The sequence below is a fragment of the Carettochelys insculpta genome, chromosome 1 (assembly GCF_033958435.1).
Source record: "Carettochelys insculpta isolate YL-2023 chromosome 1, ASM3395843v1, whole genome shotgun sequence".
NCBI lineage: Eukaryota > Metazoa > Chordata > Testudines > Carettochelyidae > Carettochelys > Carettochelys insculpta.
The window spans coordinates 110,147,091-110,170,342 of NC_134137.1; the positions used below are offsets into that span (position 1 = coordinate 110,147,091).

The window sequence follows — 23,252 nt, forward strand, 5'->3', positions numbered from 1 at the left end:
CTCTTTCTGCTTGTATGTATTTATCTTATTCCTTCCTGAAGGATCTCTGGCTTGTTTGTCCGTTTCTGGAATGAGAGATCTGACGTGCTCTAGAAGGGATGGGGTAGCACCTAATTGCAGCTGATGAATCTATAGGGTGCTGGGAACCAGCAGTACACCAATTAAAGGCTGTGAGGAGAAGGCAAAGTGCTGGTTTGCCACAGCTGTCTTGTTGGCCATGGAGTACGGGTGAAAAAAGGTAGTCCTGTAGACCTTAAAGACTGACAATTTTATACAGGGTATATATAGTGGGAATGGGGGAGCAAAGAAGAAGGGGAAGAAAAAGGGTGATGGAGTCACCTGTCATTAATAGAACCTAGTAGGAGTAGAAATTGCAGTCACACATGGCTGGATGCACTGTCATAGCTCCTCAACTCTCTTGAAACAAACAAGCTTTTCCCAAGGGTGGATGAACGGTATATCTTTTCTAGCAGAGGAATTATGGAGCTTTTCTGGCTATTAAAACTCCTAGGATATTTTTTTTTTTAGTAATTCACTCGATTTGGATCGTGAGAGTACTCATTAGTTCATTAGAGCATTGTAAATTTCTCGTGAGGATGTAGCTTGATCATTTCTGAACTCAATGATATTGAGTAAAGGTGTTGATTGAGCCAAAAGGGAATTGTTCAGTTTATTATTTTGAGTTAATATATATGTTCTGGGTTTTTTGGGGTATCCAGACACTATCTAATATATTTTAACTAGCAATGGCGTTTCCTCTTGCCAAACTTCTGATATATTAAAGCAGGGGTCAGCAACTTTTCCAACTTGGAGTTACCAAAACTTGACCTTTTGACCTCTATGTACGGTCTGAGTGCCAGTGATACTTTTTTAAAGTCACTTATCGTCCTACTAACAACAGCTTCATTAATAAACACAGATGCTGAGTTTTACTGCTTCAGTCTTTAAATCTTCATCCAGGTGGGTTTTTTAAATTTCAAAAAATGTCTGGGATTTTTATACAGGTTGAATGTCTCTTATTCCAGATCCTCTGGTCTGGCAACAGCTTTGGTCTCAACCAGTCTGGCAGGCAGCCCCACAGTCTGGGAGCAGAGCCACCAGTGGCCCTGGATGGTGAGCCCCTGTTGCCAGGAGTGCAGAGCTGCTGCCGGCCCTGGGCAGGGTGCCACTAGGGTAGGGTTCTGGTCTCAGCCCCACTCTATGGCAGGGCTGCTGCCATGGAGGGAACTCCAGGGGGGCTCCAGCCACAGCCCCATGCTGCCACGGTGGGGACCCTAGGGGACTTCCGGCCCCCGCCTTGCGCTGCAGCAAGGGCTCCAGGGGGGCTCTGACCTCAGCCCTGTGCCAGGGTGGGGGCTCCAGGGAGCTCCGGCCCCAGCCCCAGCCCCAGCCCCATGTTGCCGTGGAGCCTTTGAAGCAGAGGCTCCACCCCCCTCCTGTATTGCATGAGGGGAGAGAAGGGGCAGGGCTGAGCTCCTGCTGCAGGCCAACTAAAATCAGCTTGCATGCCACTGTGGGCACGTGTGCCAAGGGTTGCCACTCCCTATATTAGAAACATGAGTAGATTTAAAGAAGGAAGGACAAAACACCCGCTGTATTATGTGGCAAATCACTATCGAAATCCAACATTTCCCCTTGTTTTGTCTTCTGGTCTTGCAGCGTGCTGACAAGTCATTTGCATACAATACCCTCTGCTGGATAAGCTGTTGGACATGCTAAGGTATCTGCTGTCTGGCCCTCGTAGCTGACAGATTTCTCTGGATCAGAAGTTCGAATGGAGCAGAGAGAGGAGAATGTTGTCACTGCTTCCTGCTTTGAGGGCTTTTCTAACCATGAAACACTTAACTATACTGGAAGAGTTAGAGACGCACAACCAATTGCCTCGAAGTACAAATCGCTTAGTCTGGGAGCGCTCTTGTGTTGCATAGTTTCCTCGTGTGCAAGTCACCTGTACGGACACAGCAGCAGGAATCCAGGATGGGTTTGGTTTGATATCTAGATCAGTCGGTTGGAGTGCTGATTTGGAGTGATAACAATATGGCATCACTGCAGAGTTAACTTGACATTGCCTACAGTTGAGTTACACCTCAACCGCAAGGCAAAATAATAACACTCATGTTGCTGTGTCCACACTGGCACCATACTCACTTGTGAATGGGTATGTTTCTCCTGCAGCATTAACCTGGCTGATTGGTACCCTACTCTGAATATCCAATAAGCATAACCCAGATGTGAACAGAAACACAGCAATGCCCCACCCAAATTGCTGCATTCTCACAGCAGTGGCGCTCTTTTGTGGGTGTCGCTAGGGCATCTGGGGCAATATCCTATGGGCTTTTGTGCGGCATTAAGTGGAGACACTCTAGTTCTCTTCTAGTGAATTGTCAGAAAACTTGTCTGTCCTTCTTCACATGGGGTGGAATTGTGGGAAGGCGCTGGAGGACTATCAGTATTTGAGTGATTTAGCCAGCATTCTCTGCTCCAAGGGAATTCTGGCCAAAATATCAAAATTCTATGCACTTTGTTGGACTTTTTTACTTCTGTTATATTTTTTCTGATCTCTTTTGATGAATTCTATTGCCCATCAGTTCCACTCTGGGACCTCATATGGGGCTGTACCCTCAGTCTTATTCACTTTACCTTCTGCACCATGTCCCTGAAGTGATCTTGTGCATTCACAAAATGACAACTATTATCTTTGTGCTAACAACTCACAAACCTAGTCTCTTCTCCCTTGGTTTGTTCCTCTTCTGTCTTATCTTACAGCACCGTCAGTTTCACTGACAGTTCTTGTGGGGATAACCTGCTAAAATCCTTATTTCCTTTCTCTTGCTCTTCTCGCCACTGCTCTGTTGACCTAGGCAATACCATAACCTAGGCAATTGCTGTCAGAGGACATCTGATACTGTGGACAGAATGATCCTTGAGCTGCAGCTGCAGAGAATGAAACAAGACCTTTGTGAGTGAATCTGTTAAAGTAAGAGCTGTGTGCTTCTGAGCATGAGGAAGGGCAGCTCTGGTATTCCAAGATTAGATGCTTGCTGAAATGAGAAACGTGAGTGACAATCTAAGTGATTTGAATAAAAATTGTCACTAGCTTTCTGTGGCCAGCAGAGATTGATTAATAGCTTGTTTTCCAGACCATCTGCCCATTTGCCAGTAGGTAGACATAAGGGGAAGGATATGATAAATGAGGGCATTAGTGATTGAGACCCTATTACCGTGTTTCTGCATGATTAAAGTGAGTCACTCACTTAAAAAATCAGCTGTCCATCATCACAGTACCAGGAATAGAGGCATGATGCCTTCATTCAAACAGAAATTGTAATGGGACCTGTCATAGATTCCACACCATTCTTTTCTTCGATACAGGCTCCCATTCTAGGGCCTGTGCTCTAGTACAAAGGCTCAGCATGCTGACCCCAGATGGGGATGGCTATTGAGAACTTCCCTGAGATATGTAAGGTGCATTCAAGAACCAGTTCTTTAATGTTCAGCTCTCTGAGGATGGAGGTATCTGGGATCATGACTGGCTCTCCGGTTGCATCAGAACTGTGGTGTTCTTCTGCCCCTGTTACTTTGTTTATTTTTTCGGGACCATGGCTAGTTTCACTCTGAGCTTTGTGTACAGATGTCTCAAATCAACGCCATGAGGAAGCATCTAAAAACCCTCCTGGCTTCCCTTTATACTACCAGTTGGTACAGCAGAAGGCTGTCTTGGACATCCCCACAACTTTGGTCTACCAAAGAACATGGTTGAGATCCCACTTCATTTGTATCATTGGTGATGGCCTGGTTCAGATGGAATAGGCAACTCAAGGCAGTGCCTCTGCGCCAGGGAATTGAGCTGAATGCAATATATCAGTGCTGTATTGTCAGCTTTCATCAAAGCTACATATCCCGTCATGCAAAACGAGTGAAGTTCAGTGGTCTGTACTTCAAATAAGGCATCGCTGGTGGCAAAATGGTATTTATATTTGAGAGGGACCATTGTCCTGCCATTTAGGCTCTGTCCACACTAGAAAGTTTTGTCGACCGAAGGGGCCTTCTGTCGCTATAACTCAGGGAGTGTCTCCACACTTAAAGCAGTCTGTCCACAGAGTCTCGACAGAATTCCACATTTACCTTGACAGTGTTGTCCCCCAGACATTTGAGGAATAACACTTCTGTCCACAGAGAGGGCTTCCCGTCGCCAGGCAGCCCTGTTTGCAGAGCTGCCATTCTGCTTTCTGTCACCAGAGGGCAGTGCAGTCTGGCAGCTCTTGGTCAACAGAGCAAGTTGTGTGTAGCAATCTGCTGATCTCTCTGTTGACAGTAACTTCTGTCAACAGATGCTTCTTGCGCAGATGTGGCCATAGAGTTGACCTTGTCTTCATCTTCGAGGAGTAACCTACTCCAGCCACGATAGCACCAATAACAATGGCCAGCCCTTGGGCTGTCTAAAACAGCAGCATGCATTGTTAGGCCTGGTATTTTCAACCAACTAAAGCCCTTTGATGGAATCTGCTGTTTCCAGTGACTAGGGCACAACAAAGTAGGGTTTTGATGCGGAAGGTAGTGAATGCCAGAAGTGAAACAGATGCTTCATCGTGTCGTAGGCTGTGTTCACATCTCATTCACAGATAGAACGGATCTCACGATTTCTGCTTTTGGTGCAGCCTGCCCTGGAGAAGGCACTGCAGCCAGTGTCAAGGTGTGGAGACTGTGCCTTGAAACTCTCGGAGGCTCATGGACACAAAGTTTACCACCCCATAGCACTCATAAGTCACACTGGGAACTCCTTGTGTTTTATCAGCAAATGTAAGGTTAAACAGTGGCTCCACATGCACACTCTTGTGCTAGAAGGAGTATAGGCTGAACCTCTCTAATCCAACACCTTCAAGACCTGACCAGTGCTGAATGAGAGAATTTGCTAAACTACAGGAGGTCAATATTGTTTACCGGCATTACCAACACTCCTGATGCTTACTGAGCTTTTAGAGGACATTTAAGGGTAAGTTACAGATAAATAACAGCACAGAACCCTGGGAGCCAGGACTGGTGGCTGTAAACAAACTTTATGGGACTATAAGAAACTTGGCCACACCCTTGATGGGTGACTGTCTGGCTGACAAAAATTATGTCGGATTACGGACATTGCTGGATGAGTGAGTTGCCGGACTAGAGAGGTTCAACCTCTGCAAGTATTTGAATCTCCAAAAATACGTTTCCAGCATGCATGTCCTATTCAATGTACTGAATAGTTAGCACTTCAATATTTGAAATAGTTTGAACATCTAATCCATGCCTTGCGTAAGAAAATTAAAGTCAAAGAGGCAAAATACCCTCTGAGAAACTTGGCCATCATGAGAAAATATAGAAAATCAAAATACATTTGTATTCCTACCTTCATGGCATCTAAACTATAGCTGTATAAGTACACGTGTCTGCTATTCTTATCTTTCTGCAGTTCATAGCATAAATTTCATTCTTACTCAACTTAAAATGGAAGCTAAAATGACAACAGACTGTTTGGTCTTTGTGGTCTACCAATATATAGTGCTTTATATGTTAAGTGTATGCCAACTGGTATCTGGAAGGTGAGTGCAGAGACAAACAGGAGTACCCATCGTGCCAAGGAAGTATGTTGTTATTGAGCATTTCCTGCTGTACACCTAGTAGGGTGCAAAATGAAGAAATTATAAATGGCTTAGTACAGGGGTTCCCAAAACTTGGGTCATAACCCCATGTCAGTGGGGCCACCAGGGCAGAAAGCCCCAGCCCAGAGGTCCATGGGCAAAGGACAACTGAAGCCCCAGACGGCTGGAGGTTGAGAGCTAAGGTGCAGCCAGGCTGCTGCTCCATGGGCAGTTGGAGGTTGGAGGTTGAAGTGCCAGTTAATTTGCAGCTCCTCCGCGGTTGAGGCTGAAGCCCCGCCCAACCTGCATCTCCAGAGGCAGCTTAAGCCCCAGCCCACAGGGCCCATGCCTAAGGCCCTCTGAGCAGGGCTTCAAGCCCAAGCAGTTTAGTTTACCATCCCCACTCCCCCCATGCCTGCAACCCTACAGCTGCCCTGATTTCCAACGTCCTGCAGGTGCCTTGCGTCACTTCCTGTACTGAGGTGCTTGGAAGCCCCCTCAGCATGGCCATTGAAATTGTTTTGAAAAGTTTTTGTAAAAGCAGTTTTAAATGGGGGACTGAAGAGGAGACAGTTGCCACTTGCAGCAAAGGAAGGGCAGAAGTAAAAAGCCAAGGAACCACAAATATGAGCCAAAATATTTGGTATATGGATTTACACTTGTTTTCAGGAAGCTCCTTGACCACGGAGTGTGGTATATGGCGAACTTCTGGCAAAGGAGGGTTTAAAGTCATCTCAAATGTTGCAGATATGGAACAATTCTCTCCTAACAAAGCCGTCTTCTTTTTTCAGACAGAGCTAAATGGCCAGAAAACAGTACTGAGAACAGCAGCCAAAGTAAATGAGCAAGCTCTCTAGGCAGCTTTTGCTGTCTCATACCGGCCAGCTAAAACTAAGCTACCATACACTATTGGTGAACTGTTTTTTGATACCATGTGCCGAGAAAGTGGGGCCACGTGCTTTGACTCAACTTGGTTTGATTCCTGTCCCTCACAATACTATTGTCGGTCACATTCACATTTGTCTTTGATACTAGTTTGAAACGGGCAGCCGTGGGTAAGAATTTTCAGTGACACTGCCCGGCTCTTGCAATGGCTGGAAAAAACAGTGGGCTAGTCACCTGAGCTCCGGCTTGTGAACCTCAGACAGTTTGGGCTCACTGTATTATACACAAGCAGACTCCAGGCGGGAAAAAGAAGCAGCAGCCATCCATTCTGAAACAGGTTCTTGATGAAGCTCTTTGAAGAGTCAACTTCAGCACCAGTACTGCAACTGTATCGCTGTTTGGAGTTTCTTGTGATGATGTGGGAGCTGAACCATCAGTAGTTATTTCACTAGACCAAGTTTCAATAGCCGTCTTGTGGGAAGCTGCTCACTCATTTGTTTGAGCTCAGAGCCAAAACAAGAATTTTTCTTTCAGAGAGAAATTTCCCAAAGGCCCAAATTTTCCAGATACCCAGCGGCTTATTTTGCTAGCTTACTTGTCAGACATTTTTGAATTCCCAAATGTGTTGAATACCTCACGTCAAGTACAAAACATCTCTGTCTATTCTCTCACAGAGAAAATCGAAAGTTAGATCAAGCATTTTCCTTGTGGTATGCCCATGTGGGTGGTGGCAGTTTTGAAGCACTTTGTTACTTGATGACTTTGGGATGCAAATGCCGTTCCAAAAAGTGACCAGCAACCCATCATCATCAGACATCTGGAAGAAGCCTTAAGTTACAGTTTCAGGAGTACTTCCCTGAAAAAGGAGCAGAACACAGAGGCCTGGATTAGAAATCCATTTAATTCAGAAGCAGCTGCAAGTGTTGTTATATCACTTACAACTAAAGAAACATTAATGGACCTTTCCTGGGATGAGACGTTGTTGCTGAGATGTTCTAACACCCTTTTGCTAACCTGGATTTCTGTATGAAGAGGATATCCAGAGCTGTCAACTGCAGCCTTGAAGCCCTCATGCCCTTTCCCTCCACCTAGCTGTGTGAAACTGACCATTCAGCACTGATGTTCCTGAAAAAAAAACAAAAACAAAAAAAAAACAGAGGGCCCATTTCACTATTGAAGATGATCTCTGTCTTTACTTCAGCCACACAGAACCCTGCTTCCAGTTCGTCAATACGCACTCACCCTTCTCAGTAGATGCATGATTATTTGTTTCTACTGGATATAGAGATTGTCTTGTGAATTAAAATATTTCATCAATACAGCACACAATGCATTTTTTTATTTAAACTAGGAGCTCTTCGGAGTACCACGGGGCTCTAGGGTTGTGCAGTAATTTTTCTTGCCAGCAGGCGGTTGTGGTGCAATGTAGTTGGTAGTTTAGTAATTTTGCCATTTCAAAAAGAGATCTGAGTCTCTTGATGTCTGTAAGTAAGAACTTATCCAAAACACAAATTAACAATATAGCTGGTTATCAGTAGAGAGCTGAGGAATTCCATTTTAGATAGTTGGTATCTCATTTGGGTCTGCTTCCCAAGCTACTCTGAAATTTAATCTGTTAAACTGCATCTTTGCCTTGGGAGCTCTGCCTAAATTAGCAGCATTAAAGTGTTGGTATTTCCCTCCTCTTCCCACAGACCCACACTCTGCTAGACTGGTCCTCACACAGGTTCCCTGCGGCCCAGCCTTGCAATGCAATCAGCCCTAGCCCCTTCCTTTTCATCTCCTTTGCCCTTATAATAGCTGTGCTATAATAATTGTTACCATGTGCAGCAGCTATCGTCAAAGCACTATAAATGTGTATGTTAAGGAATTCCTTTTTCTGCCATAGAAAGGCAGTGAAGTCTAGAAATGTGAAGAAGTTCAATATAATGTACTAAGCTTTCAGCTTTGTGCCTTTTCTTTCTTCTTTGCATTTTTTGCCATTGCTTTAGGTCTTTCTCATCAGCCGCCTGCTTTCAGATTTTGCAATTTGATAGTCCCTTTACCTTTCTGGCTTGTGCTCCCAGTTTTCTATTCAACTGTCTATTGCTCTCTTTTTAATGTGTTCCCTCAGCCTTGAAAAAATATCACTCTTCCCAGTTTTACTTCTCCCTTTTTTCCACTCTTTTTATAGTCCAGGTTCTTGCTTTCACATATGTTCCCATGTATTTCCCTCACTAGCTTGTCCTCCTCTTATTCACGAGCCCTCATTTTCCATCTGTTCATTGTCCCTGTTTTCTCCATATTTTGTTTCCCTGATCCATCTTTTTCCTGCTTGTTAGCCTTTCTTCTGGCCAGCTCTTTCTCTTCCCTATACCCCTTGTATGTCTCCTGGTTAATTAGCTCCCTCCAAGCTATATGTTTAGGGCCCTGCCTAATTCGTGGACCGTGAGATCTCTGGTCTGTTGTGTGTTTTTACCTTATGCTACACAGCTTTTACAGCAGAGACCAGCAATTCTCAGTTTGGGGTCCTGGTCTGAAACAGAACTGGAAAGAGGATGGCCAGGTTATTTTTGGGGTGAGGGGATTTCACGGTATTGTCACGCTTACTTATGCACTGAATTTAGAACTGGGTGGCCAGAAAGCAACAGCTGTTGGCCAGGCACCCAGCTCTGAAGACAGGACCCCTCCAACAGCAGCGCAGAACTAAGGGTGGCAATACCACACCATTCTACCTTACTTCTGTGCTGCTACCTTCAGACTTCGGAGCAGAGCATTCAGAGTGCCCAGCTCTGTAAGCAGCAGCAAAAAATGAAAGGCGGCAAGACCATTCCATGCCATCCTTATGTCTGCAATGCTCATGGAGGTGGCTCTGCCTCCGGAGCTGGGCTCCTGGCCCTGCTCTGCATGCACTGCTGGTGCCAAAAGTAGTGCAGAAGTAAGGGTGCCAGTTCTGCAACTCCCTCACAATCACTTTGTGACCCTACCCCCAATTCCTCTTTGGGTCAGGACCCCAACAAGTACAATACCATTTGATTTCAGATTTCAGTAGCTGAAATCACAACATTTACAATTTTTTAAATCCTATGGCCATGAAATTGACCAAAATAGATCATGAATTTGGTACAATCCTATATATAGCCCAGCAGATCACTTGTAGATTCCTGCTCTGCCTGGCATCCTTCCTCTGCACGCTCTCTGGCCTTCACTTTAACTCCTGTATTCAGTCCCGTCTGTGCCTACAAAAGGAATCCACTGTCCTACCTCACTAGTTGCTCCCCATCTTTGCTATAACAAGACATCATGAGGTGTCGTCAATAGCACAAGTGGCAGCTCTCAGGGTTTGCACTGGGAGGCCTGTCACTGGTGGTGGTGCTGTGGATGGGGCTAGCATGAGTTAACAGCCGGGGGTAAGACTGAGGACACGACAGTACCCCTTGCTCTCCTCAGGTGAGGGCTTTAAAAGTATTTGGGAAAAGGTGAAAATACTCTTAAGGGCTGCCCCCAAACTGCAGCTTTCTCGCCTCCCTCCTCTCTCTGACCAGCTACCATCCTACTTTCTCTCACTTGAGCAGGCAATCTCGTAGTCTTCTGTCCCACCAGCCTTTTAGTTCCCACCCTTTGCTTGAAGACCTCTGGAACAGAGGTGCCTCTTCCTGTGATTGGGCCCTACCTTAGCTACCCATCCAGATGATTCTGCCAAATGTCTCGCCTGTCTGCCAGCCACTTGTTTTGTTGAGGCTCTCCTGTGCTGTGGCACTTGGATCATCCCAGCCCACAAAGGCCGTATCTACACGTGCCCCAAACTTCGAAATGGCCATGCAAATGGCCATTTCGAAGTTTACTAATGAAGCGCTGAAATGCATATTCAGCGCTTCATTAGCATGCGGGCAGCAGCGGCGCTTCGAAATTGACGCGCCTTGCCACCGCGTGGTGCGTCCAGACGGGGCTCCTTTTTGAAAGGACGCCACCTACTTCGAAGTCCCCTTATTCCTATGAGCTCATGGGAATAAGGGGACTTCGAAGTAGGTGGGGCCCTTAACTAAGGCTGTAGAGGAGACTCATTCTTTCCCTCTGTGAGTGGCCTGAGTGCCACTACGTGGGACAGCGAAACATACCCAGTAGGCATGTGGGTTACATATGCCAGGATGCGGAGCCACAGGTGAGAACGTGAAAGGCCAGTGGCTGCCAGGCTATGCGTTATTGAACCACCTTGCTAAGCACAAGGCCAGAATAGCTGAAGATGGTAACACTTCCTGTCTCGTGGACCCTCTGTCTCAGTGCAGTCTGACTCAGAACAAGCACTGCCTGGGGGTATCATTTGGCAAGTCCGTGCTGAACTGACTGAGAGGATCAGTGGTTGCCTGAGCTAGAAAGGCAGGTAATTTCTCCTGGCTGTGTAACTCACTTGCTCCCCTACTTTCATTACAGGCCATGGCCGCTGCTCTTGTGGGCGATGCATTTGTGAGGCTGGATGGTTTGGAAAGTTGTGTCAACATCCAAGAAACTGCAACATGACAGAAGATGAGAGCAAAAGCTTTTGTGAATCTGCCAATGGTGTGTTGTGCTCGGGAAAAGGTAAGGAATTCACTGGTAGCTGAGCATCAGCGTTGTGGAACATTAAAATGTATGGACGTGGGCTGTTGTTTAGTAACACTTTCTTCTGAAGTCACCCATTGTTAAAGGGCTGTTATAGCTGGCTTCATAATGCACCGAACCTTGTTATCACACCCACTGTGTCAACCACCTACTCTATGCACATGCATTTAGCTGCGCTCATCGCTGGTGCAATTTGCTAGCAGCATGGGATTTCACAGAGCTGTTTATTTGTCTGTGTCTGTCTTGGGGAGTTGCATCCTATGAGCTACATTATGCTATTTGATTGAGGACTGCTGAGCAGCAGGCACTGCCTGTAGCACTGTGGGGATAATGAAGGTGGGCCTAGTGCCTCAGCTAGCACTGTGGGGTACATTTGGAACAGAAGCACTTGCTAGGCCTGTACAAAAGCCACCCCCAAGGCTATCTCCCCAGCCTGGCCGAGGCAGGAGCAAGGCTTTGGCAATACTCACAGCCCTCCTTTAAAAACTTTTAAAAACATAGCTGCACACAGGGCTTGTTTGGCAAAAAAGAGGAGCCACTACTCAGCCAGCTCCCTGCCCCTCCCCCTGACTGCCCCCAGCCAATCCCAAGGCTGGGGCTGCCGAGGTGCCGGTACTCAGTACCAGGAAGAACCGGCACATAAAAAAGCACTGTGTATGCAGGTGTTTTTCACGTCTCCATCTGGAAGTCCAGGCTGCCTTCCTCTGAGTCCAGCTGTACCGGTTTCACACAGGGCGAGAAGTAAAGCTGCTGAGACACAACTAGGCTAAGCGTGGGTGGTGGTGGGGGCGGTGGTTCTTTTGCAGGCCAGGAACAATTTATTTCACTGGAGAGAGAATTTTGGGCTTGCTACAGTACAAAGCAGCTACTTAACCATACACCACGCACACCCTTTACAGACGAACAGTGGGGGACACAAAACCTGAGTCCAGAGTACCTCCTGCCTTCCCTGTGCCTGGGGCTGGCAAGGTGGGGCGGCGATGGGGCCCAGCAGGTTGTACCAACCTCCAGCACAATCTACAGCACCCACTAACAATCAGTGGCAACTGGAATGGTACCTGGGCACAATGCTGCTGGCTCTGGATTGCTGGAGTGCGGTACGTTCTGACCCTGCCCGCTTCTGCCGTGCCAGTACATGCCCATAGCCTCCCCTGTGAAGACAGAAAGCAGGAGCAGCTGCTGTACAGCTGGCTAGAGGTGTGTGTGTGTGTGTGTGTGTGTGTGTGTGTGTGTGTGTGTGTGTGTGTGTGTGTGTGTGTGTGTGTGTGTGTGCCGCGCGCGTTGTGCATCGGACAACTCCCTAGTATTAAGTCGGTGCGAATGTAAACAGGACTAAAGGGCTGGCCCTCTGGCTTTATGTAATGTAATGGGTCAGACTGCTGTCCTTGGTTATTATAGTAGGTTCCCTCATGGCTAGAGTATCTCCTCCTGGCTACTCTGTGGCCTGGGTCCTCCTCTTCCTGTTGCTTGTTCATTCATCTGGCCAACCTGCCTCTCCATGTGACTCAAGGGGCTCTCTCTTTGTGCCATGGCCCTCTCACCATCTCACTGTGTGTTTTCTCCTTCTGGGAGTTATCAAAGTATCTCTGTCCAAAATGGCAGCCTTCTCCCCCCACGGTCTTTGACTGAGCCACTTCCCTAGTGGCTGGTATGGGAACCTGGGCTCACCCTCTACTCTGTGTTCCACATTAGGGGTTGTCCAGTCAGCAGTCTGCAACCTCCCAGCCTGCTGCTGTGTCTCACAACCTTTTCCTGCTCCACCTCTTAGGAGTTTGCTCCACTGCCTCTGGGGAAAACTTCCTTCAGGCCTGGATCCCTGGGGATTTCTGCTCTCCCCCAGAGTTTCCTTCCTTCCTACTCTAGCACTCAGACAGTGGCTGCAAACTCCCTCCCCTGCTATAAACTCCCCAGCTTTGTACTAGCTGTGCCTGTTCCAGCTCAGCTGGGCTCCACTATCATTCTGGGGTCAATTAGGCCACCCACTTCCTCTCAGTCAAGGCCTATTTATGTAATTGCCCCCTTGCTGGGCTCATGTGGGACATACACCTCCCCCCAACCCCGTCACAATTATACTATTTATTTTCCCTCGATTGGCCCAATGCCATAGAAAACGTGAACAATCCACACACAGGCAAAATGCTGAAGGCAACACTGACACAATTGGTTTGCTCAAACACAGCTGTCTTCACCTTGACATGTACAGGGGAGCAGTGATCTCAGGGCTTTAGTCCACTTTAACCAAAGACTAAAATTGCACTGGGGTTTCAGGGTGATTGTTTCTGTAAATATGTAGAGGTGACCGGAAATGATTGGTTTTTTAAAAATCCAGCACATGCGTTCTGAGCCCAAATAATTGTAAACAAAAAAAAAGAGAATTTTTTAAAGGCAAAACTAGTTAAACAGCTAGTCCTTGTTGTGGTGGCGAAGGCTTATGGCTATCATGGCCGTGCCCCAGCTCCAGCTCCGAGAATGCTTCAGCCAGACCACACAGGCTGACCCTGCAGTTTGAATATGTTAGTTGGAGGGCTGGGGGGCGGAGAACGAACTTGCCACATCTTGCCAAGCTGCGGTTGGCTGAGAACCAGGGAGCAGCAAGATGAGCTTGTATAAAGCAACCTTTGGCCACACTGATGCTGGGGCTAGCCAGGTAGCTGGCTGGTCTCCCATGTAAGCTGCAGCAGCCTGAAGGTTGGTGTAGGATTTACTGCGCTTTCTAGGGCTAATATTTGGCCTCTAAATGGCTATTTAGGCAACAAGGGTGAGACCCCCCCAGTGGTTTTGATTTAAGAGCACAACTTCTATTAGCAGACTGAAAGCCTGGAGGGTGGGGAAGGGGCTGTGCCCCAGAAGCACATTGAATATGGCTACACGTAAAGGTGCTACGACTTTAACAGTGGTGCCTAGGACAATCCTGCTTGGGTGGAAGGAGTCATATGACTAAAGGTGCTTATAGTGGTGTAGCTTATTCTGTTATGGGCTGGTGAGTAACTACAGTGGTATTGCCAATGTAACTGTGTCCACACTGGGGCTTTTGCTGCTATAGTCAGACTAATCAAACTGATGTCAAACCAACACCCCCCCCCGCCCCGTCCCTTCCTCCCAATGGAAATAATTCTGCTAGGAGATAAAGCTGGTGAGTGTAAGCCAGGCTGTTGGCATGTCTCTAAAACGCCCCCAATACAGTGGTGGGACTTTAGCCTTAGGCAACCAGGTTTGCAAATACTGTCTGTAGCTAGTGCGAATTTCAGGCACCAGACAGCCTAGTGTAAGGCTAACCTCGATCTGGTTCTCTTCACGCTGGTGCTGTTAGCTGGTAGATGATTGGCTGGTCAGTAGGCCATGCGCTAGTGACTATCTGTAGTCACAGCTATTAAATATTTCTGGGCATGATGGCCATGATTTTTCAAAAGTGACAACTTATTTTGGATGGAGGGAGCAGGGGGCTTCAGTAGTTAGACACCCAACATGCACTACACATTTTTGGGGATGACTGCTTAGTACTGAATGAAATACGAGGCCCCTTTCATGTACATCTGGTAGGACTTGCAGACTTACTACAGATTGTAACTCCCTGGTCAGCACCCTGGGATCCGAGTGGTCCCAAATGAGGGAATTTGCTGGACCCAAGAAGGACAGGCCTCCTGGCTCCCCAGGGATTCACCTGCTGGCTGGGCTGGCTGCCATCTGCTACCTGCCTCAAATGCCTGGGGGGGCGGGGCTCCCCACCCTGGGCTGATGCAGTGGGGAAGAGGAGCTCTGCTCCTGGCCAGCCAGGTGGTCTCCCCAGGGGTCTGCCCCTGGCTGGGCCCCCTAATGCTATGAGGCTACAAGTGGGAAGCTTCCCATTCCAGCTGGGCTCCCTGCCACCATGGGGCAACAGGCAAGTGGCTCCCCAGCCAGCCTCCCCACCACTGTGAGGCTACACGTGAGGGGGTGGTCCCCAACTCCCTAACCCCGTCTGGGCTTCCTCTCACCAGCCCACCGGCAGGGCTCTGTTCTTAGCCAGCCAGACCAAATGGGCACAGCTGCGGCTCTCTGGTTCTTGTGCTTTCTGGGACAGCAACATTGGTGGGCCTGGGATGTTGCCACACAAGAGAGTGTGAGATCAGAGTGTTTCAAATTGTAGTCACTTTTCAAAATCTCGACTCGTGGCTTGCAGTAAATATTCTCACCAGTGAAAACAGAAACGCCCACTATGCTGCTGCTTCATCAGCAATAGCTGGAGGGCAGCAGATGGTTGCTGTGACCATGCTGAACTGAGCTTAGTCGGTGAGACAAAAAGGATCTGGCCAGAATTACCAGAAAACTACCCTAACTAATTAGACTATTTTAAATGAAAGTGAGGAGTCTCCTAAGGCAGCATGCAGTGGGCAGGGCAGACTTCTCCGCGTCACACACTGATACATTGTGGAATCTGATTTTTAAAGTTCCTGTTACATTTAGGGCTTGGCTACACTAGCTCCCTTCTGTGAAGGGAATCTCGGGGAATCAGCCCGAGTGGGGGATAACAGTGAGGTGCTGCAGTGCGTATGCAGCACCTCAATAGGTCAATTCCCGGCACGCAAACTTTGAAGCGGATAACTTCGAAGCGCCAGCAAGCCAGGTAGCTGCAGGCACTTTGAAAACGCAGAGGTACTGTGAAGTGCCCGTGGCTACACGGCTTGCTGGTGTTTCAAAGTTGCTAACTTTGAAGTGCCCATGGTGAGAATTAGCCTAATGAGGTGCTGCATATGCATCGCAGCACCTAATTGCTATTCCCTGATTGGGCTGATTACCATGTCCCCCTCGCAGAAGGGGGCGAGTGTAGACAAGATACTTTTTCTAAGCCTGGGTTAGGTGTCAGTTACAAGATTCTGCATTCTTCACAGTGCTGCATGCTGAAATGCACAGCCTGTTTGTCTTTTCTTGGGTTAAACTTGTGCAGCTGTTGGAGCTTTGTAGTTGATTTGGAGCTAGAAACACCTGCCCTCAAATACATAACAAAATAGAAGATGGGCCAGTACAATGAGCTTGAGATTCTTTTACAGTATGCATTTTCCTCCATTGCCTCATCACGCCATGAATACTTTACCCTGGGAATAATGTTGCCCTGTTCCATGGCTTAATAGGTAGCATGTTAATAAACCAATGAGAAATGCAAGGCTCCGTTCTCAAGTTTAAGTCCACTATTTGTATATTGCAAAATGCTATCGTTTAAGACCCCTTGTCCCTACCCTAATGCAGTAAATGAACTCTGAGCGGCCTACAGGAAATCAGTGAATGCTACATTGTTAAAGCAGGTCACTACCTGTGTCATGCTAGAACTTGTATTAAACAGAAATGATTTGGACTGATAACACAGTACAGGGTCTGTTGTGGAGATTTTTTTGTGGAATGTTCTACCTTCACACAAGCTCAACGGTGTAAAGGACTGTTTCCACTGTGATGTTTGACCTTGGACTTACATGAAAGCCCTCTGACCTTAATAGAAAGATACAATATTCACTGCAGTAGGTTTTTGCTTGGGCCCCGTGCAGACTTTTGCAAATGAAGTACATCTGTGTGAATTATATTGTACATTTCTGCGACAGGATCATAGTGTCTTTCTTCATTTTGTATAGCACTGAACACATGGTTGGCTCCCTACTGTAATAAGGAAAGTATCATGAAATCTCAGCAAGAGTGGGATTTTACAAACATGTCCAAGTGCTTTAGGAGCATATCCTGGTGAAAGTCAGTGTGGCCTGTACTCCTAAGGCACTTGGGCTTCCCAAAAATCCAACCTGTGGCAATCCAAAACAAATGGAAATAAAAGGTCAGAGAGTAGCAAGGAGCTATATGTGTGCCTTAAACACTAGGGGCCATTTTTCATCCTTATTATTGACTTTAATAAGGTTGGAACAGGCATGATTTTGGCTTATGTAAGTACCAAGCAGAACAGCTCCTGGGAAGAGCAGCCTTGATTGTGGGGTGCTGGAATCAAAGGGAAACCTCTCACTGTGAGTCCTGACTAAATAAAAGAAACAAAATCAAGGCATTACACAGAACACCACTTCGTACTCAGGCTGCCCTCTAAAGGATAATTCTATTCAATGAGCTTTTAGCTTGATATCTTCTTTTAGACAATAGCTTGTTAGATGGTAATTGTGCATGTGTCTGAGCTGCTATAGCCCAGATTGAAAAGTGGTGGTGCCCTGTGATTGCTAGTAATAATCTTTGTGATTTCAGGTTCCTGTCACTGTGGAAAGTGCATATGTTCACCCCAGGAGTGGTATATTTCAGGGGAATTTTGTGAATGTGATGACAGAGAGTGTGACAAACATGATGGTCTCATTTGCACAGGTGCGGTACCAGCTAATCCTTAATTGCTCTGAGACTCATACATGCAAATTGAAGTTAGACGCAACCCAGTGAGTGTTCTTTGTCCATTGCTGGAAAAGAGGAATACAGTCATATTATTAAAATCACTTTAGCAATTAAGAGAGCGTTGCTTTGCTCTGTGATGTATAATCAATTTAACACTTTACGAGGAAATTGAAATCCAAAGCATGAATACCAATAATTAAATCCCTTGTGAAATTCAGCCAAAAAGTAAAATGCTTTTGTCTACCACCGGTTCCTGTACGTAAATGACCATGTATGAGAAGGTAGCGATTCAGTGGTTTCTGCTGCTAACAACATCTTTACTTCATTTTCTATGATGAATGTCCTTATGCATTTAGGAACCATTTAGTCCTTGGTAATGCAGCAGGCACAGGTGCTTATATTATGATGAGGGGAATAGTCATGTCTTTTCATAGACTTCCCTGGCATCAGGACAATTCACACTGGGATGCAGAGATGCCTGACTGTGGCTTCTGACGTTGTGGATGCTGACTAACGTCTTCTGCATGTATGTCAGGGTTTAGATGGCAGATGCAAAGGGAAATGGATCAATTGTGAACGCTTGCTTTTAACACAGAAGGGAGCAAGAAATCCTATGACAAGCTAGACTACATGAGCTGTTCGATTAACTTGCTATGTATTCTATAATGAAAATTTTGGATGACTCTCTCCATCTTTCCATCTAGAAAAATGTTTGCTTAGCAATGTTCTTCTATTAGCTAGAAGTCATGTGGTACCTTATAGACTAACAGGTATTTTGGAGCTTAAGCTTTCGTGGGCAAAGACCCACTTTGTCAGATGCGGGTCTTTGCCCACAAAAGCGTATGCTCCAAAATATCTGTTAGTCTGTCAGGCGCCACAGAACTTCTTGTTGTTTTTGAAGATACAGACTAACTCGGCTACCTCTCTGATACTTCTATTAGCTGATAGGTAGAGAAGTAGCAGAAGACAGAACAATGTGTCTGCTTAAACAGAGAGTAAAGGGAAGGGTATCAGAGCCTGAAAGATGGAGTCAGGAGGTTTGGGGTCTATTCACAAATCTGCAACTAATTACTCATCTGACTAAATTTCCAAAAGTTTGCTTGGTTTTGAGTGCCCAACTTGAGATGTCTAGGGCTGATCTGACACACTCTACTCGAGTTTGTTGTCTGAACGTGATGGAGGACTTTGAAATTATTGGATTTAACCACTCTGTGCCTCAGTTCCTCCATCTGTAAAATAGGGCTAATAGCATAGCACAGAAAATTTTCATGAAACTATTTTTGTAAAATGCTCTGTGCTTTTCAGATTAAAGTGTTATTCATATTACTAGTCTCTTTGCAACAGTTTAACTTTAGCTAAACTAGTTCTAATTTTTCCTTACACCTTGACAAGTAGTGTGAACAGTAAAACAGCATAGAAACAGCTTGGGTAATATATATTATTCTGCCGATCATGGTGGTATAAAGATGTAATTAATTGCTTGAAAATGTAAGGATTTTGGTGGTTGGTTAATCAAGCGTTAAGTGCTCACTTTACAAAAAACATGCAAAAGGTTAGTAAAAAAGTTCTATTATGGCTTGTTTCTTCCCATCACAGCACGGTTTAAAGCAGTGCATTTCAGTTATTGTAATTGTCTCCTGTTTATTTTGTTCTAGGCAATGGTGTATGTAGCTGTGGAAACTGCGAATGCTGGGAAGGATGGAATGGGAATGCTTGTGAAATCTGGCTTGGGACAGAATACCCTTAATGATAACATGAAGCATCAGGGTCTAGGTTGCTAGAACAACTACATGCAAGAGAAACCAAATAGAGTAACCACTAGAAATATTCAACAGACCAATGTAAGTTTCTATATTTCATAACAACCAACTGCAGGCCTAATTCTGCTCCTACTGAAATCATTTGCAACACTCACATTGACTTCAGTGGGAATGGGATTGGCTTTAACAATCTTAACGTTGAATTCCTGAGTCCACTGAAGTAACACTAGAAAGATTTATTGTGTAAATTAGTTTGTTGTAAAATCTTGAAACCACTACATACAGAAATGGCAGTCATAAAAAAGAGTAGAGCTGGCTGGATGTTTGTCAAAAATGTTATGTGATCCGTTTTCAATGTCTTTCAAATATATTATTACTTGGCTGAGCTGTTTTCCCTCCAATTCTGATTATTTCCCAGCTCCAGTAACAGAAGAAGTTGTAAAATGCTCATTAAAACTAATCTGTTCAATTTTTACCAGTGATCTGCAGTTGTGTAACTGAGATGCAAATCCCTGAACAACCCCAGAGATTAGGTCAATGACTCAAATTATAAAACTCAACCCCACAGCTAAAACAGACACATTAAAAAAAAAAGTTCATTTCTGTGGTTAACATATCATTAATCTGGATATTTAGTCTTCATACTACACTTTCAAATACATAACCTGTAGGATAAGAATTTTTAAAAATCAAGATGACTTGCTTTAGTTAATAAATATATTATAACTTGTATGTACTTTTATCATAGTGTTATGTATGTACACTTACCTAATCATCTTAAAAAGAAAAGCACATGAAAATGTAATATGGGTAACTGTTCGGGTGCTAATTTTCTGTGCAATTAGGACTCCCTTGTTGGAATAGATTACATTGTCACACATAATATTCATTGACTCTTACTACTTGTATAGAAGCTGAGAATCTAAAGGTCAACTAAATTAGAAAATCAGTTACATCGTACAGCACACACGGTTGTCAGTGAAAGATATTCAGATGATGGAAATGGAGTAATTTAACTGCATATTTCAAACAGTAAATACAAACAGTGCAGTGCTAGGAACAAAATTTTTATTTCTTGTCAATGGTGAAATGCCGCTCGGTGTGAAATTCACATTGAATTATGAAAAATGCACAATTACATTGGGACTTCCCTAAGTTATTTACATTTGAATCTTTTTCCCCTACATGTATGTTTGGCAGCCCTTTAATTCTTCAGAGCAAAAAAAAAAAAATACACACATTTTCTTTTCAAAAGTGATTACATATTGTGAAATATGATTAAATCATGAAAATTATCAAACTTTGATATTGTCCTCTTGTGACTTAAGTGTCAAATTTGAGGCTTTGTGTTTGACACAAGGCTAAGAAATAGGAAAACTGTGTAGCAAGCAAAAAAGGTATTCTTATCATACTAGACATTTATTTTTCTTTTAGAAAGGCCATTGATTATTTAAATTGGAAAACACGACAGTATAGAACATGTAACACTTATAGAGTGAAAACTTCAAGTGTAGTTGCTGAAAGGTTTTGAGCAATCATTTTCTCCCCATTTAGCTTGCTTTTCCTCTTACCTCATTTTCTCAAATGTGTAGCTTTTCAAAGCCTGTGTTCTATGAGGGCTATAATCCAGTCACCTCTAAATGTCTGCGCATGACCTATTCAGAGAGACAATGCTGCTCAAAAGCTTCCATTGCCTCTCTATAGATCACCAAAACATCAGGCAGAGTTCTAAAATGTATCGATACAGCATAACCAAAGTTTGAAGTAAAACAAGGTATGCAATCACATCTTCCCTTTTATGGTTGTAACCCTTAAAATTGTACAAAGATTAGGTATTTCAGTGTATTTTATTACTTGCCAATGCTGGTCTTTGACTGGTGAACACAAGGTTGTTGGTTTTATTTATATGTAAATTAACACAGATCTGAAGTCTTTTCCAGTAATAAATGTCTTACAGATGTGGGTACTTGTGAGTCAATGAAAGAGAAAAGGAAATCAAGCTTCATTATGTTCTGCATGTATGTATAGTACTTTGTACAGCTAACCAAGTAGAACATCAATGTTGTTTAGATTGAATAGAGACTTGGTATCATTTAAACAAATGAGCCAAATAAAGATATAAATACTGTATATTATGAATAATATTTCAGACAGCCACATTCCTAGACTGGAAAATGATGCTCTGTTAAGGCCATAAGTTGCTGGGTATGTCTGTGTCATGTAATAGTTGATGTATTTTATTTTACTTTGTGATTTTGTTTGTTTTCCTTTTATGTTTGTAAACTAAAACATAGAATTCCCTTTTCTAGTTAAGACAAAGTTTGAAATATTTCCACAACAGGTTTATTTTGTAATTTTCCGCTACTGGAGTGGATTAATATAGTCTTACTTACAAAAAAAGTTAGCTAAATTCTTTGACAAATTTATTACAGGAACATGTTTTAAAATTTCCTGACAAAGATAGCGCCTGGGATTAATTAAAATATCCATTATCAAAGCAAACCCATGCTCTAACCCTTATCGTGTTCATTAAGACCACTCAAAATGTAATGAAAATCTCTTTCCTTTTTCCATTTTTCTTTCTTTCTTTCTTTTTTGGTTGGTATGGTATGAACATCTTTTTTCACCCTATACCCTACACTGAAGAAACCAGTGATCAGAGTTCCTGGACACCTTCCATGCAGCTTATTCCCTTGTTATAAAAACAAGGCTTGAAGATTAAAATTTTTGTTCCATGTCTATGAAAATATTGTCTACCTAAATTGTGAAAATGTAAAAGGAAAAAAGTGGTGCAAGCGAGTGGAAAATATTTCCCATCTAAGTCACACACTAATTATGTCACTGCTTCCAGATCTTGGGCAAATTGTAATTATAGAAAGAGGAAGTGGGTGAGATGCGTTTGGTGTTTGATACTGGACACATCCACAACTCTCCATCCTTGTGATAAAAAGGACACCATCTGAAAAGTGCTGTGTACTACTTCTGAGCATTTTCAGCACTCTGTGCCCACTATCTCCTTGGGTTTAAATGTAAACTTGCCATTCACTGTTTGGCTTGTATATATAATTTACCAAAGGAAATGGCTTACTGGGAGGGTAAATGCTCAAGCTGTCTTCCACAGGCATGAAGCTGAAGAGTTAATCATGTACCCAGTTTGGTGTTTTTCATGCACTGCCCTGCTCCTTCCTGGAATGGTGACTCACTTTACATCTAACTTATATTTCATACTATGCTCTGGGAATGAATAAAGTGAAGTTGAATATTTCTATATGTATCTAGAACATAGATTTTATTACATTTTAAAAAATAAATCAAAGCATTTGCATTAGACAGCTGAAAAAATCTTGACATGTAGTGCACAGGTCCAAAGTGAAAATATACTTGCATTACCTAGATCTAATTTTCCTACTTTTTCTAACCTGAATAGAGTGGAATAGTATTACTTTGTACCATAGAACAGATGGATCAACAAAATGCATTGTTAGTTCATGGGCCATACTCTGTCTACTCAGTTGACTGCTCTAGCATTACAGCAGCAGAGAATTTGTCCCTCTGTGGCTATGTCTACACTAGCCCCCACCCCTTTCAAAAGGGGGGATACTAATGAGACACTTCAGGATATGCTAATGAGGCACTGCAATGAATATGTGGCACCTCATTAGCATCATGGCAGACGCGGCACTTCAAAAGTGCTGCTTTCGATCATGCGTGCCTCGTCTACATGGTGTCCTTTTCGAGAGGACCCCACACACTTCGAAATCCCCTTATTCCTATAACCAAATAGGAATAAGGGGATTTTGGAGTGTGCAGGGTCCTTACGAAAAGGAGCCCATGTAGACGAGCCACGTGTGATAAAAAGTGGCACTTTATAAGTGCCGTTATATTCATGGCAGCGCCTCATTAGCATATCCCGAAGTGTCTCATTAGCATCCCCCTTTCGAAGTGGGAGGCTAGTGTAGACATAGCCTGTGTGCAAGCAGTTGTGAGCTTTTGAGATTCTTTCAGGTAAATACATTGTGCATGACAGTCCTTTTATTCTGTTGTGTGGATCTTTGTTATACAAGTT

At 44.4% G+C, this 23,252-nt stretch overlaps 1 protein-coding gene across 2 annotated transcripts in view; it reads left to right on the forward strand.

Moving 5' to 3' along the window:
* ITGBL1 (integrin subunit beta like 1) overlaps window positions 1-22,841 on the forward strand; it is a 319,100-nt gene extending 296,259 nt beyond the window's left edge. For both annotated transcript variants that reach the window (XM_074983153.1, XM_074983152.1), the window contains exons 9-11: window positions 10,914-11,060; window positions 17,289-17,402; window positions 19,082-22,841. In XM_074983153.1, the coding sequence (XP_074839254.1) occupies window positions 10,914-11,060; window positions 17,289-17,402; window positions 19,082-19,173 (353 nt within the window). In that variant the 3' untranslated portion in view covers window positions 19,174-22,841. The remainder of the gene's footprint in view (window positions 1-10,913; window positions 11,061-17,288; window positions 17,403-19,081) is intronic.
* The last annotated feature ends 411 nt before the right edge of the window (window positions 22,842-23,252 follow it).